At 44.0% G+C, this 17,432-nt stretch overlaps 1 protein-coding gene across 1 annotated transcript in view; it reads right to left on the minus strand.

Moving 5' to 3' along the window:
* The window catches only part of LOC135201660 (beta-parvin-like), a 196,474-nt gene that overhangs the window by 112,658 nt on the left and 66,384 nt on the right, over window positions 1–17,432 (minus strand). Inside the window, exons 7-8 of the mRNA XM_064230771.1 lie at window positions 8,522–8,611; window positions 8,198–8,371 (exon numbers count right to left, since the gene is read on the minus strand). Coding sequence (XP_064086841.1) covers window positions 8,198–8,371; window positions 8,522–8,611 — 264 coding nt within the window. The remainder of the gene's footprint in view (window positions 1–8,197; window positions 8,372–8,521; window positions 8,612–17,432) is intronic.

Raw genomic sequence — 17,432 nt, forward strand, 5'->3', positions numbered from 1 at the left:
TTACGAGGATCCCGAGGTGATGGGACCTCCTGAGGAGTAGCAGACGATGGAAGCTCCGAGGACGGGTACTGAGACTCAAACGTCTTTGCTTTTTGTGCCGAAACACTGAAAGAGGGAGGAGGAGAAGATTCTACAGGTACGTGCGTGCATTTCTGCATGAGCAGAAGCGCGTGCCAGTACGGGCATGCACACAGGTTCCGAAACCGCGTAAGCATGTGTAGGCATGTAGCGTAGCCTACTGGTGCATGGGAGAATGCCTAGAAAAGCGCACGTTTGAACACGGAGAGCATTGATGCTCTACAGGTGAAAAAGCGTGTCTTGGAGCGTATGTGGAAGACAAAGAGGAGCGCGTCTGGCGCGTGATGCTGGAGAACGAGAGCGCCTGCAGGAGCGTTTAGATGAACACTCTGGTGGCACGAGTTGGCGTGTGTGTGCAGTGGCGCGTATCGGTGAACACTTGTACTGCTGATGAGGCAGAGGTGAAGCAGTGCGTTGGGCAAAGTGCGCTACAGGTGAGCGCTGTCTAGACAAAACATGCATATTCACGCGTGCTGTCGGAGCGCACTGTACAGGAGCTACAAGGCGTGCATCAGGAAGGTGTTCTTGATGTGTAGCAGCACGCACAGATGTAGAAGGGGGGCGCATATTGGTGCATTGCCCCCAAGAGGGAGAGACAGTCTCTCAGTGACTCTCTCCAACGAAGGCTCCTGAGTGCATGCCGAAACATCACGCACTGCAGGGCAGCGTGCAATTAGCAAAGCCTCCTGTGCATGTGCCATAGCGTCGCGCACTGAGGAGGATTGTATATCCAGCGAAGGTTCCTTTGTGGGTACCATAGCATCGCGCAAAGACGAGGAGCTTACAAGTGAAGGTCCAGCAGGTACCGAAGGAGAATGCGCATCTCTGAGAGAAGTCTCTACTGCCTCTCTGAGAGTCACTGCTGGTTCTCGAAGAAGGTGTGTCACGAGGAGTCTGAGGACCCCGTCCAGAGACAAGGTGAAGCTGCAGGGCTCACATCCCCAAAGGCAGGCAGATAGGAGGAAGAACCTGGCCAGCATCGAGAGGAAACCCCACAGGGCAGGGCTCTGGGGGCTGCAACTCAGAGGGAAGGGTGTCATTTCTGACAGCACAGGTGGTTGAGGCTGACTCCTCCAAAGAGACTAAGGAGGGAGACGCAGCCCCAGAGGAGATTGCTGTTCAACGGCAGGCCAGGAAGTCCCAACGAAGGCCACAAAACACGAGGGGCGTCATCAACATGAACTGAAAGGCAAGGCACATTCTTAGAAGGGTCAGGCCTTCCCGTTTCATCATATGAGTTAATTCGTCGCTCTCATGCGCCTCACTCCCAGAGCAATGCGACGCCGAAGGTCCCGATCGATGAGTACCCAACGAGAAAGCAGGTCTGGGTCACTTGGTCTTCGAGGAAGAACTCGAAGGTGAAGAATCCCTCTTCCTCTTTTTACTTCACCGCTGGTGATACTCAACCCACTGGGCAGGCGACCAGGTACGACACTCCTCACAGGGGGATTCCCATATATAACAAATGCCCTCTGCAAGAAGGACAAAGTGAGTGAGGGTCTCTGTCAATCCTGCTCATGAAAGTTCCACACCTCCAACCAGGGGCACCTGGGCAGGAACGCATAAACACCTCATCAGTCATACTCACATTTACCTAGAAAAAGAAAAAGAATGTGATAAATATTTCAATAAGACAACAAGAGAAAAAGAGAAGAGGTCTTTCCTCACTGCCAGCTGTAATCAAAGTGACTACTCAGTGAGCCGGTGGGAAGGCAGTGCTTCCCCACCGCTGGGCAGGTAACTACCGGCCCGGTAGTTAACTACCTTGGTATAAAAGAATGTATTAGCTGGTAGTTTCAGCTGAACTGCAATCTATCCTAAATAAAGGATGGAAGGTTTGTATACAGTGTAGTAACAAACCATAATTAGTGAATAAACAGTGTTGCTCTATAAAAAAAAGCAAATTAGTGATAATTTTAGAGATATGGTCCAGAATTCATATCCATGTGACAAATGATACAGATTTTGTCCAGGATGAGGTCCCTCTCACAGGGGAGGCCCAACAGTGGGAGGAGCAACACTGGTCCCCACAGTGGTAACTTCGCTGGGATACTCATCTGGATGTATACCATATCCTTAATGTCTAAAGAGTCATCAGTCCATCGAGATCAAACCCACCACCAAGGGCGTGGTTTAATATAAAAATTTCCCCTCGCTCGATCGCGTCAGGTACCACTTTAGTTCTATGGGTGGAGCAGCATAACAACCCCATCCTCCTTTAAAGTTACAAGAGCAGTGGTTTCCAGGGTAGTTAATGAGACAGCAAGATGGGAAGGTGAAAATTTATAAGAAGAAGAGGTCCCAAGGTTCAGTTGAATCCATAGCAGAGAGTAGGCATAAAGGAGTATAGACTCCCTGCATTGGAGCCCTAAGCCCCCAAACCTCATCACAGGGTTGGGATCAGGGGGACTTGGTCCTGAAACTCTGGAAGGGCTACAAAAGATGCATTGAGTTCCAGGACATTGATGTGAAGGTGTCTGTTCTTCTGGTCCCACACCCAAAACTAAAAACTCTTCCAGGCGCGTGCCCCTCCCTCAGTCGATTCATCCAAAAACAGAAGCATGTCGGGAGGGGGAGTGCCCAGCAGCACTCCTATTAAGAGATTCCTGTCATCTAACCGAAGAATAGGAAAGGAAGGTCCTTTGCCGAGGACCAAAAACTCCATCCTCCAATGAGAGAACGTAGGTGAAGTTACCCATTAGGGATCAACTTCTCCAAGGACAACAGGTGATAGAGGATGACCTGCCACTGCTGAACAAGTAGTTTCTGCCATGAGAGGATCGTCTGCATTGCCTCTCTGAACCTGCTGATACATGAGTCTGAAGGGAAAACTGTTGTTACTGCCATATTCATAAGCATGCCCAGATACTTTACCTTCTGTTTGGGTGTGAGATCTGACTTCTCGAAGTTGATCACCACTCCCACTGTTGTGACAAAAGTCAAGAAAACGCTCTCCGTCCTGAAGCAACTGTAGTAAAGAGCTCAAAAAACCAGCCAATTGTCCAAGTACTTCAGAAGACGTGCATCCTGCACGAATGGGCCCAAACCGAGATCAGTGTGAAGCAGTTGAGAGCCCGAAACAACGAGCTCTGAACTGGAACACTGTCTCCCTGAGGGTACAGCAGAGGTATTTGCCAGAAGACCAGTGAATGGGTATTTGAAAATGTATCCTTCAAGTCCACAAAAAGCATAAGGTCATCCTCTCTGATGGAATCGAATACTGAACACACTATTTCCATTTTGAACCGGGTCTGGAAAATGAAACTCTTCAGGGGAGAGAGGTCAATGACCAGTCTCCACCACCTGTCACCTCCACTAAGAACAGAAGATTGTAAAAACCTGGAGACCAATCCTTCACGACTTCCACAGTACCTTCCTTGAGTATAGCATTCAAATCTTTCCAAAGGATGAAGTCCTTCTGCAAGTTGGGAATGTAAGTCAGGAAGCAAACTAAATCAAGGGTGAGGGGTGGCAGAGACTTGAAGGGTAATATATACCCTACCTGAAGGGCATCTACCAGGTCTCCACTCCATATCACTGCCATGTTGCCCAATGGGCCACCAGGCACCCCTGCACCATGAGCAGCAAGCTGGGGGGAAAGCTGCCCGTAGTGTCCTTCACCCTTCTTCTTGCCTTCACCCCCTCTCCTAGCACTGGTGGGGATTGCAAGGGATGTGATTCCACTCCTTTCTCTCCCAAGGCAGAAGAATGACCCGAATGTCGGGCTGCAGTGCCACATGAAAACCTGAAGTCTTGGTCACTGCCTGGTGAACAAGCCTGTCATTGTTCTTGACACTTAGCCTGTGCACCAGGGCGTCCACCCCTCCTCTAGCAAAGAGGGAGGTGGAACCCAGTACCAGTCTGTTCCTAAGAGCCAATGCCTAGAGATTTGAGACAACAGTGTCTCGCCTCTTCAGGACTAGGTTCACTTACAGGTCTGCCATATGATGGGCTGGGTAGGTGATGGCCCTACCTTCAGACAAAATCAATCTCCTAAATATAGAGTCTTCTTTGGGCATACAGGAACCCAAAGAAGAAGATGTGATTTTGGCCACCGACAATGACCAGAGGTTGATCCAAAATACTGTCTGGAATGCTACCATAGCAGTCAATTCTAGTGCCACTGCCTCTGATTGCAAGAAGGAGACCTCCTCCACAGGGAGTCACTCCAGCAACAAACCAGGGCACTGACAAGTCAGGTCACAGTCAACCTGTTTGGTCGGCAGTGGGCTCTCCTAGAGAATATAGTATTTCCTCTGGCAACTAGAGGAGGAGGAAGCGTCCTGCATGAGCAGCTTGAACAAATTCTCTTGCTCAGAAACCAAAGAATTCACTTGGTCCCTAGCCCCTTCAGCAAACCTCAACCCATCAAGGCTCTGGGTGCCTTCTGGGATCCCAAGAAAGACTTGATGGCTCACGAACAGTCCACAGCAAAAACCAAGGTCTCTTCCTAGAGATTGTTATGATTCTATATCAAACTAACGATCTCAAAAATTGCCTCTACTATAACTTGGGGATGTCCTAGTCCTGGGATGTAGAACCCTCCGGACCTTCAAGGTCACAGGCTTCCCAAGTCACTCCTTCCATGGGAGATGGAAATACGCCAGAGCCTCCTGAAGATCCTATGAACACGAGTGAATGTCCTGTCTGGTCTGAGGACTGACCCAGGAAAGTACACTAATGTGAACCGGCTGGGACTGCATCGAGGACAGTCATGGTCCTCAGCCCTAAGACCTGTCTGGCTTCCGGCTTCTGGAAAACCCTGAGGAAGTGGAGGGGACATGTGAGGGGTTGCGAGCACCTTTGCTTAACCTGTCAAAGACCAAAGTCCCAGCAGATGAGTAAGGCCATGGGTGGTTGTCAACATGATGTGATAACATCTGCATGGGTCAGGAAGAGTGGCCCTGCGCACACAAACAAGAACGGGGCTGTCCTATGAGCATGCTCCAGTCTTCTTAGAAGCCAGAGCTTCTACAGGAGAAAACTGAGGGCGGGGGGATCCTCTTGCCTTGACCAGGTAACCAGGCTGGTTGGGCCAGGTCATAATCTCGGGACCCCTGGGCCATTCTATTTGAAGAGCAGGAGGAGGGTAAGGAAGGACCTGCCCCTCTCTGCTTACCTTCTCTCACTGTGCTTGCAGACAGGCTCAGGTCCAAAGACTGGGGACCCTTACCAGACCAGGTAGGAAAGCTACTGGGACCAGTAATGGCGCACTGGGGTTGTGGAGATCACCTGGCAATAGTTGCAGTGGTTGCTCCCACACGCTTGGCAGTGGGAGCAGCAGCGCACATGGCACAACTATCAATAGACCAAGGCCAGTAGCCCTCATTGAGGGAGAAGGCTGGCCGCTGGAAGCTCTACAAGACTTCTTGAGGATGGGTGAGGCTACCTTCTTTTCCTCTGCTAGATTTGGAGGAAGGAGAGGAGGCAACAGCACTCAATGTTGAAGACGAAGACAATGCCAACTTCCTTCTTTTCTTCAACTTCTTCTTCTGGCCAAGGGTGGCTTTGGACAACAGCATTTAGAGGACATCACCCAGCCATGAAGTTGACACCAGCACCTGGGGATACATCACTGAAGGGATGTGCGGGGTTGCCATCAATGTGGAGGTGGTTGCCCTTGAGCCAGTGGATATCGTAAGCATAGAAATTGTCATGGTTCCAGTTGAAGCAGTCACAGGCAGGGCTGGCACAGCCTTTGGTTAATAAGAGCAGCCAAATTCCCCAAGAAGCCTAAGGATGGCCAGAACTCCCTAAGCGTCCCGCATAAGGACAATTCCTCCTCCTAGTGAAGTGAAACTGCTGGAGAGGAACCTTACTTGGTGGTCACCCCAACGTGGCTCTTTACTGACAAACAGTAAGAGTCAGTAAAGAGGAAACTGTTCCCTTAGTAGTGGTAAGTAACAGAAGGTGAAAGTTTGGCCAGAGGCAAGTAGGAACCAGAAGAATCTTCAGTGTCATCAGTGGAGTATTGCACTCCGATGACACTGGAGAAACTTTATTCTCTCTCTTCTTCTTCCTAGAAAATTTCACCTATTGTTCTGAAGGCCAAATGAACAAGGGCTAGATTGATTACAGCACACACACACAAGGAATGAGGATCTACCTCGACAGAAGAAAAGAACTGTTTACAGGACCTGTCCTTCCCTGAGCAGTGCTGCAGGGTTAGCAGTTTCCTCTCTACGTATGGCTTTTGAAAATCTGGGGTTTGCACACTTTATTATACCAATAATATATGATAAGCAAACAAACAGAAAGAAACGCATGAAAACAAACAGCAGTCACTGAAGGGATGTGCAGGGTTACCAAGGATGTGGTGGTCGCTCTCAAGCTAGTGGATACCATAACCATAGAAATCATAATGGTTCCAGTTGAAGCAGTCACATGAAAGCCTCACACAACCTTCAAGTGATCAATGAGACCAGTCACGCATGGCTCCTAAGGATGGCCTGAGCTCCCTTAGCCGCTGGGGCTCCATAGTACCTGCAACAAAGGTTAAACAAAGGTTAGGGTTAGGTGAGGCAGTCTCCCCACATCATAAGAATGAGCGTCCCGCTGAGGACAACTCCTTCTCCACGTGATGCGAAACTGCCAGAGTGGAACCTGGCTGGTTGTCTTCCCACCGCCGACCCCTTGGTGGCTCTTTACTGACATAGCAGCAGGTGGAAGCTTGGCCAGGGGAAAGAAGGATTACAGCACACACACACACACACACACACACACAAGGAATGAGAATCTACCTTGATAAAAGAGAAGCACTGTTTACAGGACCTGTCCTTCCCTGGGCAGTGGCGAAGGGTTAGCGGTTTTCTCTCTACAGATGGCTTTTGTATATCAAGGGTTTGCACACTTTATTATTATAATCAATAACATATGACAAACAAGCAAACAGAAAGAAAAGCATGAAAGCAAAAAACCGTCACTGAAGGGATGTGTGGGGTTACCAAGGATGTGGTGGTCACCCTGGAGCCAGTGAATACCATGACAATAGAAATTGTCATGGTTTACATTGCAGTCACATGATGGCCTCACACAACCTTCAAGTGATTAATGAGACCAGTCACACTCGGCTCCCTGAGAGACCTAAGGATGGCCAGAGCTCCCTAAGCCCCTGGAGCTCCATAGTACCTTCAACAAAGGTTGGGTTAGGTGGGGCAGTCTCCCCACATCATGAGAACGAGACTCCCCTTGAGGACAACTCCTTTGAGTGAAGCAAAACTGCCAGAGAGGAACCTGGCAGGTCATCTTCCCCAACCCAACCCCTCGGTGGTTCTTTACTGACGTAGCAGCAGGTGGAAGTTTGGCCAGGGGAAAGACGAAACCAGGGAGAATCTTCAGTGTCATCAGTGGAATACTGCACTTTGATGACACCAGAGAAACTCCTTTCACTCTTCTTTTCCCAAGAAAATTTCACCCAATGTTCTGAAAAACCTGACACTCTGAACAAGGGGTAGATTGATTATAGAAGGAATAAGGATCTACCTTGATAGAAGAAAGGAATTGATTACAGGACCTGTCCTTCCCTGAGCAGTGCTGAAGGGTTAGCAGTTTCCTCTCTAAAGATGGCTTTTGTAAATCAGGGGTTTGCACACTTTATCATATCGAATAACATATGATAAGTAAGCAAACAGAAAGAAAAGCATGACAGCAAACAGAAGTCGGGCAGAGAGCGCAACAGACGTCTTCACTCAACCGTGGCCGAAGGCAAAGTGGAGTGCAGACCAATGAGAGGATGGGGCTTCCCCCTACCATCATTAGTTAACGACCTTGTTTGAAAGTTAAAACTTCCATTCCAGCTAGCCTTCGTAAGTTAAATACTATGTAAAGAACTTGGGTTTCTGTTTTTGTAGGAACAAAAAGTGTTCCCACTACTGTGATCATCCAAACAGTTGAGCCAAATGGGAGAGGGGGAACCCCATGAGTGAGGCAGTTTCATTCAGTAGTTACCATCATTATCTAGGCAGTAGGAATTTTGGATTTACTCTAACGTATATGTAATGCTTTGTAGTACTTTGCATAAACAAAAGAGATTCAAGCTTTCACAAATTATTTCAAATAATGATGCCTTAAATAAAATCAAATAAATTCCATTCATTGCCTTGGTTTCTTTCATACTTACCAATCAGTTTATGAAAGACCATTCCATCATAGAGATCTTCTTCTATGTGTTTTACAATGATTCGATCTGGTGCAAGTTCATCATTAATCCAATCTATCAAAATGGCAATAAGTTCCTTTAGCTTCGGGTCTTCATATGACCTTGGTTCTATCATCGACCTTTCTTCATTATCGTCTGTGGAGGTAGCGTAAAGATAACATCAAAATTAATGTATGGCCTTGTACACTTCTTCAAAAAAGAATCCTCAATGTCATTCATAGTATTTAAGGATAAGTAAGGACTGATTACAAAACAGAGCACTATAAAAATCATTAAAAACCATACCTAAATTATAGTCATCTGGAGGAACATCAACGGAGAATGGGGACCCAGGGGAATCTATTGCATACTTGCCCTCTGTCTGTACTTCTTGCACTGTTGATACAAAAAAATTAATTTTAACAAAGCATGGTTACTTTTCCATCTCCCAAAAAGGTCCAAACAGGACAAATACTGGAGTCACTTATATGAGTCCCACAGTTCATAATTTGTTTTCATATACATATATCATCGTCTGATAAGCTCCACTACATTAGTATTACAAAGCACTGCAGCATAAAGCATTCAGTAATCAACATTAATAAATTAATGAAGAATACTTGGTTATAAAAAATTACATGTAAATTCTAAAATTACAGTTCATCAATAAGAACACAACATAATGCAAATTCCTTATCAAAAAATGTAATTAATATAATTTTTCTTATTTAGAAAATTTAGTAAATAGGTAAGTCTGTGGACTTCCAGATGTTACTACATCATTCAAGGAAAGGTCTAGTCTTTAAAACTTTAACATAAAGTTGTTTGTTGATTACGTGAACTCCAATGTCCCTTGTGAACACAGCCTTCAAATTATCATGGGTATGTTGGTATCTCCCTAACTCTATTCTGGTCATAATTGTTAAAAAAGTCCAGACTCAAATTTCTACACGACAATAAATAACTGAAGTTGAAAACATAAATAAATACAAGTAAAATTAAAGGCTGGCAGCATTTCACAGGGAGCATGGAAGTCAATTATCTAGAATAAAATACAGAACCATGAATCTTTGAATGTGGATTTTTTTGTTGTTGAAAATACTATGATGCTTCTTAATTAATTATTATATACTTCAGTTTTAGTATGTGTGCTCATACCAGAACTACTGTGAATTGTACTTCCTAGTTCACAGAAAATGGTAATAGGTAAAACTGAGGTAATTGCAGTAATTGTTGAGTGATGTGCCTTGCTCATTTTTCTTAAAAGAGCACTTAATCTTAATACAAGCATGAAAGAACACACAAGCTGTATACAATATATGGGAGGTTTTAAGATATAAAATAGCCTATGCAATGTTATTTCACTGATTCTAATTATACTATTATGGATTTTCATACTACTCTTGTACTATTATAAAATACAAACATAGCAATCCATGTTTTAGTTTAGAAATCAGCTGAGGGCTATTATGACGTAAGTATTTTGCCACATTGAACTCAAATCAGAGCGATTATCTTGTTTCTAGTGATCTAGTTAGCATAAATGAATCTCTAGATACTCAATTTATATGGGACAAGGTTATTTTACATTATATGAAGTGTTTTCAAGTCGAAATATGATTTGAATATGTATCATTGTAAACAAAACTTTTCTGGTGTCAACCTGTGTCGCCCTATGAAAAATGCCTGTTATTCATTTTTCCCAGTATAAATAGCTCTATCATATACCAGAGAAAAAAGCTAACATAGTTATGCTGAGGTTACTACCCCCAGCGCGATCACCCAAGGGTGTCGGTATAGTATAGGGGCGATGTGTTACCACATACCACAGGGCTTCTGCCATTTAGAAGATTCCCTTCAAAATCCCTCTCTTTTGGTGGGAGCCGTTACAACGGAATCTCACTACTCGTCCCGGCTCGCCACTACTACTACTACCGAAGCGCCATCTTTCATTCCTGTTATAGAGCCGTGCGCTTAAAAACAAAAATTTTTGCTATCCCTTTTTTCGATTGTATTCGCAATTAAATAATCATTATGAGTGCCCAATCTTCTGCTACTTCGAAGTTGAGTACTCCAATTTGGTTTTTTAACATATTTAAGTTATATTAATTATGCTATCAGTCCAGGCGCCTCGAAATATAAATTGGGGACGCCGACGACTGGGCAGCCATTTTGTGCGTCGGCATAGCAACAACAAATTACGCACGGCATATGTAAAATTATATATGAGGCTTAGCTTTGCTTATAAGATGATCAAAAGGTGTTATTTCTGTTAAAACAGATACTACTTACATTTCATAATAATAAGGCTTAGGTATTGATACAACAATGTCTCGGGTGGGCTGTGGAGAACATTCTCGAATCTACGCTAGTCTTATTGAGGTAACCATATTTGATCCTTAACGGATACATGGTTCATTATCTCTAGTTAGCTTAAATTATTAAGCCTAGTAACCTTAAATCTATTTTTTCTCGTTATTGTAAGTTAGGTCTATAAATGACTTTACTAATACGATCAGGGAAATTGCCCATTTACGAATGGGAATTTAAGTTATAATGTCGGTTACGTAGATTAGTACTAGATATTAAGAGATAATTTCTATGCATTTTGTGATATATTGTTGTATTTAGATCAATAAATACCCAAAGTAATAGTATATATTGTGTGCTTGGCCTACCTGGATAACCTCCTGACCGGGTTGGACCACTTTCGATCGCGACGAGCCCCGGCCAGTCAGCGAAAGTAGGCTATTTAGCCTAAAAGTGGATCTACTTTAGATCAGGGGTAGAGCCAAACAACATAAACTATTGCTTGCAAACCTCTAATCTCAGAGATTGAATAAAAGATATTATTTCGATAATATCTCTACTATATGATCTCTGGAGCCTCGGCGAACAGACTACTTCTAATCACTGTGATTGGAGGCAGGGTAGAATATGATAGTACTCGAAGTTCGGCATTGCCGGAATTCAGACTGAACAATTCCTAACTTTGGCAATTACAGTGGTTCGCCACGTCTTTTCTCCGACATCGGCGAAGTTCGGTGTTTCGGCATAAACATACCTCTGAAAGGAATTTTCAGTCTATACTATTATACTTGAAAACTTATTAGCCTTATTACATAGGTCGGTACCGAATTACTTCGGCAACGAAGTACTTCGCCGACAACTTAATGAAGTGTATATGTATAAGCTTTATTATTTAGTAGTGAGCTACTTAGTAATAAGTCGATAATGGAATACTTCGACAACGAAGTATTTCCCCGACAAACCTAGATAAGCAATATTTAATATAAGCATTATTATTTAGTAGTAAACTACTTAGTAATAAGTCAATAATGGAATACTTCGGCAACGAAGTATTTCCCCGACAACCTAGAGAAGCATATATTTAATATAAGCATTATTAGACTAAGCTAATATTATAAGATAGTCGATACCGGAATACTTCGGCAACGAAGTATTTCTAGACAATCTAGTTAAGAATATCCGGGAAAAATTAAGGCATATACGTCGACACGGAATATTTCGGGAACAAAATATTCCGCTTACAAAACTTACGAGTTTTATGATCTGATTATTAATAATTACTATTCAGTCGACAACGGAATAGTTCGGTACGCCGAAATTCGGCAACGAAATACTTCGCCAATAAATAAAATGCATGATTTTTCTAGAAAATACCTGTCCTGTATCTCTAAAAACGAAATATTTCGGCCACGAAATATTTCGTCGATGGTCTAACAATAAACCATCAAAAGGAAGATTACTCATTGAGTATTTCGCATTACAGGTGGTCCGTTGCCAAGCTGAGGGATGCCACGCGTCTCTAGGCAACGACTATGGCCACGTAGTATGTCGTTCGCCACTCCAAATTTGGTGCAGTACCTTGGATGACTACGTGGCCTGGCACCCGGACGCTTGTACCGTCTGTTACGAGCTTGTTTTGTTGTTGACTGATGAACAGGTAAGGATGTTACAGAATTATCTTATATACTGAGAATATAGTAAGGAAATTTGTATACTGTTCTGGTCCACCACTAAAACAAAGATTGCTTTACAGGCGGACAAGTCGATCGTCCACGGCGCGAGGGCGTCCCTACGCAAGTGGGTGGCGGGGTTCGGCAGATACGCACCAAAAGGCCGGCCCCATGTTTTGGATGCTGGCTTTTGCAAGAAGATCTTTCCAGGCGCCACCTTCACAACTGCGGTGCCCAGGGACGTTGCCGGACCCCTCATTGAAGCTATCCGCATTGAGACGACGGCCGCTTTAGGGGAGAAGCAGGACTTTACGGAGGAAGTGGCGGCGATCGACCTCAACGTCGAGCCGATGGTCACGGAGGACCAGATAGGTGGGGAGGTAAGTAGGGCGAGTTCCCATCCTTCTCCTTCTCCTTCCCTGTCTTCAACTCCATCCTTTAAGGGTTTTTCGAAACCCATTAAAGAACAAGGAATGCCCTGAATCCTTCACTAACCAGCTGCTAGCTAGGATTAGTGGAGTAGTAGATCAGAGGATAGATGCACACCTCAGATCAACACCGAACATCTCAAACCAGGCTCTCTCGTCATTGACTGAGAGAATCAAGCCCATTGAGGAGATGCTCTCAAGCCTCTTTAGATCCGGAACACCAGCTGTATCAATGATGGTTCCGGATACTTCAAAGCTTCCCCCCTTCGATAAGGAAAACCCTTGGAGGTTGGCCTTAAATGCTCCCTTCGTAGAAGGAAGATTGACTATAGAAGGGTGTGGAACAAGACCAATAGAGGACTACGAGCTATTCCCAGCCGGTATGAAGTTTCCGTTCCCGGGTTTTGTCAGACTAGCACAACATGCGCTAGTCAGATAGACACCAAAATACCAAAGAAAAACAGTAATCTTTCCCAGGAAACAGGCCCAAGCTGTCTGGGTCCGTTTCCTAACAGAACTGAATTGTGTCAATACCAAATTGACACCACACAAGGGAAAGTATACAATGTTTGTTACCCCAGATGGTCTTCCGTCACCATGTACAACCAAGGTGGCGGAGTTGTCATTGCAAGCAATCTATAATGACAAACACATCCCAGCCCTGAAGGAAACAGAGCAACATCTTTTGCTCTTTGCCCTCAGGAGCAGACATGGGTAAATGCTCCGGTTACGTTCACGACTGGTAAACTAGAACCGGATTGTGCTTCGGACTTGTTCTCCGAACGACTGCCCCAAACTCCCCGGACATTTGATCAAGGGTGAATTTGAGGCAAGGACAAAGTTAGCCAGGACTATCACTCCGTCACCTCGGCGGAGTTGCTAGCCACAACATCGAAGACGAACCAGTCCTTCAGGTCTTAACGAAAAGTCTTTACAGACTCATTCAAATCAGACCTGACTGAGTTCGCAAGTGCCAAGAAGGGCTTGTAGGAAACATGTTTTTGGCTGAAGCTACAGTCAAACATGAACCCAATAAGCTCATTAGATCATCCATTTGGGAAAAGGGGAAAACCTCTTCCCCAAAGAGGAGATAAATTCCATATTGCACGAAGCCAGCTAGGGTTAACAAAGTCTGAGAGTGAGGTGGGGTCTTCCTACGAAACGCCAGTTTTGATGTGTCTCCTCATCAACAAGCACCTAAAAAGAGGCGAGAAGGTATAACCCTTACCAGTACGGCCCGTCCTCATGGATATATTGCAGGCAGTGCCGTCCACCTCAAAGGTAACACCACCACAACAATATGTATTTGGTTCAGCCATTCTCGGAACCCATCAACCTTCGACTTCATCGCAAGTTGTGGCTTCCCCAGCATATAATCCTGCAAGAGGTGCCTTTCGTACATATAGCAGACATGCTGGGAGTAGTCGAGCCAGAAGAGGCTCCAGACTGCGAGGTGGAGTCAAGGGTAGAGGATTCCGAGGAGGTAGAGTAACTAGACCAGATTCCAACCTTACATCTCCCAGGTAGGGGGGGAGACTGTACTTGTTCAAAGGTCGATGGACCTTCAGTCCATGGACCCACAGTTTAATATCAAAAGGTCTAGGCTGGGAAGTGGAGAAGGGCCCTCCCCCTCCAGTCAACTTCTTTCAAAAACCAACGAGGACCTCTTAGAATATACAAAGAATCTTCTTTAGAAACGTGCCATAGAGGGTGAGAGCATAAGATTCCAAGAACGATTGTTCAGTGTCCCAAAGAAGGACTCAAACAAAAGACGGGTAATCCTGGACTTGTCTCGGCTGAATTCCTACATTCACTGCGACAAGTTCCATATGCTGACAATCTCACAGGTACGGACCTTACTTCCCCGTGAGCCGTCACCCACCTCTATAGATCTTACAGACACTTTACTATCGGCTTCCAATAATCAGAAACTTCTCTCCATACCTAGGATTCAAGCTAGGCAAGAAAGCCTCCTCATTCAAGTAATGCCCTTCGGACTCAATATAGCACGCAGGGTATTCATGAAATTAGGGGAGACAGTAGTTCAGGAATTGAGGAAGAAAGGAATACTTTTAGTAGCCTACTGGACGATTGGTTAATTTGGACAAACAACGAAGCAGAATGTCAAAGGTCAACATCCAAAGTACTGGAATTTCAAAAATTTTCTAGGCTTCCAGGTGAATATGGCAAAGTCCAGACTGACTCCACAATCCCAGTTCCAATGGTTAGGAATTCAGTGACCTGAAGAAACACATGGCTATCTCTACCGTCCAAAAGGTCAAAGAGATAGTAAAGCTACAAAACGCTTTGTTGGAAAACGACGGTCCATCTCGAAGGGAACAGGAGAGAATCCTAGGCTCCCTTCAATTTGCATCAGTGACAGATGTTCTACTAAAAACCAGATTAAAAGATAGTAATCAGGTTTGGAGATCAAGAGCAAAATCTCAAATTCAGAAACAAAGTTTTAAGAATTCCAGATATTCTAAAGAGACTTATTCCATGGACGAAACAAGGAACCTATCCAATCAGTTTTCCGCTACAATTTCCTCCCCCATCTCTGATCATCCACAGATGCATCCCTGAGCGGCTGGCGGGATATTCACCCCTCAAGAAAGTTCAAGGGACATGGGTCACAAACATTCGATTCAATTCCCTATAAATGTATTGGAAACGATGGCAGTGTTCCTGACATGAGAAAATTACAACCGTCCAAGAAGATCCACATCCAAATCGTATCGGACAGCTCTACAGTCGTCCATTGCATAAACAGAAGAGGATCCAATCACAGTAAATCATGTAATGATAGTCAATATTCCTATTAGCGGAAATGAACCACTGGCATCTGTCAGCAACTAGCCTGCTATGTAGCTTTCAATATAGACAACATGCCTTCGCGATCGATGCAATGTCTTTAGATTGGAACAAATAGGAAGAATATATCTCTTTCCACTAGTGAACCTCCTCTTGAAGTTGCTTCACAAGCTACGATTATTTCGAAGCCAGTTGGCACTAGTGACACCCAATTGGCCGAAGAGCAATTGGTATCCACTTATCATGATGAAACTCAAACCTCAGAAGATTCCATCCCTGAAATTAACACAAACAGTACAAACGCAAACTGTGTCAGCTTCCTCAAGATTTCTGAATGCCCTACTTATGACTTCATGAAGTTCGCGGCACAAAAGGAAGCAAAAATATATCCGTTAAACATTCTATTTGTAGAATCGGATGAGAGAGATTCTACAATTAGACAGTATGACTCCGCAGTTAGAAACTAGCTATGTTTTTAAATGATATAAATGTACAAGAGATGGATACTAATCTTACCATTTCTTTCTTTAGATCATTACATGAGAAAGGCCTAGCTGCCAGTACTATTACCACAATTAAATCTGCCCTAAGAAAGATTTTTTCAAATAGGTTTCAATAATTCTTAATTCTTATCCAGCACTATTAAGAAAAACATTTGTTTTTTGTAGCGCTAGCCTCGGACGCTAGAAATATCTGAATTATCAGCACTTTCTAGAATCCAGGGCATGTGAAATTCTGAAATTCCTTCAATCTGGGAAAGTTTTACTTTCACCAGATAGACAATTTTTTAACAAAAATAGGATCCACAAAATAGGTGGACTCCTGGGAAATTATTCCTCTTCTAGAAGACGAATTATATGTCCTGTTCATACACTTGAAACCATTTACGCAGGAACATCTCAAAATACAACGGCTCTCGTTTTTTTTATTAGAGAAAAAGAGGGCACGATAACTTCAAGAGGAATTAGGCAACAGATTTCTTTATTTTATTAAACAAGCCAACCCAATCCAGTTCCACATGTCCATGATATCCGGCAGTTGCCACATCAACTAATTATTTTTATAATATAAAGTCTGAAGACCTAAAAAAAGTACACAGGTTGGAAGTCCCCAACAGTGTTAAGCAACCACTATCTCAAAAATTTACAGGCCCCAAAAATTTTTTAGCAGTGGCAGCTGGTACTGTGGTGGTTCCTGAAGAACAAACTAACGGTTCTCCTTAGAAAACCTTTGAATAGACTATTCCTTTAACTATCTCCCTCTGCATGACCCTTCTACCTGCATGACTCTCTCACACTCTCCACCATACCTTCTTTGCCGGACCGGGCGAAACGTTTGTTGTCGATCTCGTTACCGAATTAGTATATAAGATTGCACAATATGTATATATTGGCTATTAAGTATTATTGTATTGCCTTGATTGGTCTGTAGATACATAATTAAGACCAATAACTTCATATTATGTACAATTTTAAGTATTATATAAGTATTTACTATTAAGGTTTAAGAATATATTAGAAATAATTTCTTACAGATAGTAAGTTAAGATTAATAGTAAACTATTTATAATTTTTTACTCTGAATGTCATTAACCTGGTTTTACATATAATTTTACACTAAAAACTTGTAGCATTCTCGGTATGTTTTCATAGGGCGACACGTCGACACCAGAAAAGGGATTTTGACGTAGGAAAAATCTATTTCTGGGGAAGACCTGTGTCGCCCTATGAACCCTAGCCCTATTAACATTTCTTCCCACCCTGACTAATCCAAGTTTATAGATCTAATCAGGAATGCAAGATGGCGCTTCGGTAGTAGTAGTAGTGGCGAGCCGGGACGAGTAGTGAGATTCCGTTGTAACGGCTCCCACCAAAAGAGAGGGATTTTGAAGGGAATCTTCTAAATGGCAGAAGCCCTGTGGTTTGTGGTAACACATCGCCCCTATACTATACCGACACCCTTGGGTGATCGCGCTGGGGGTAGTAACCTCAGCATAAC

Source organism: Macrobrachium nipponense, chromosome 28 (genome assembly GCF_015104395.2).
Source record: "Macrobrachium nipponense isolate FS-2020 chromosome 28, ASM1510439v2, whole genome shotgun sequence".
NCBI lineage: Eukaryota > Metazoa > Arthropoda > Malacostraca > Decapoda > Palaemonidae > Macrobrachium > Macrobrachium nipponense.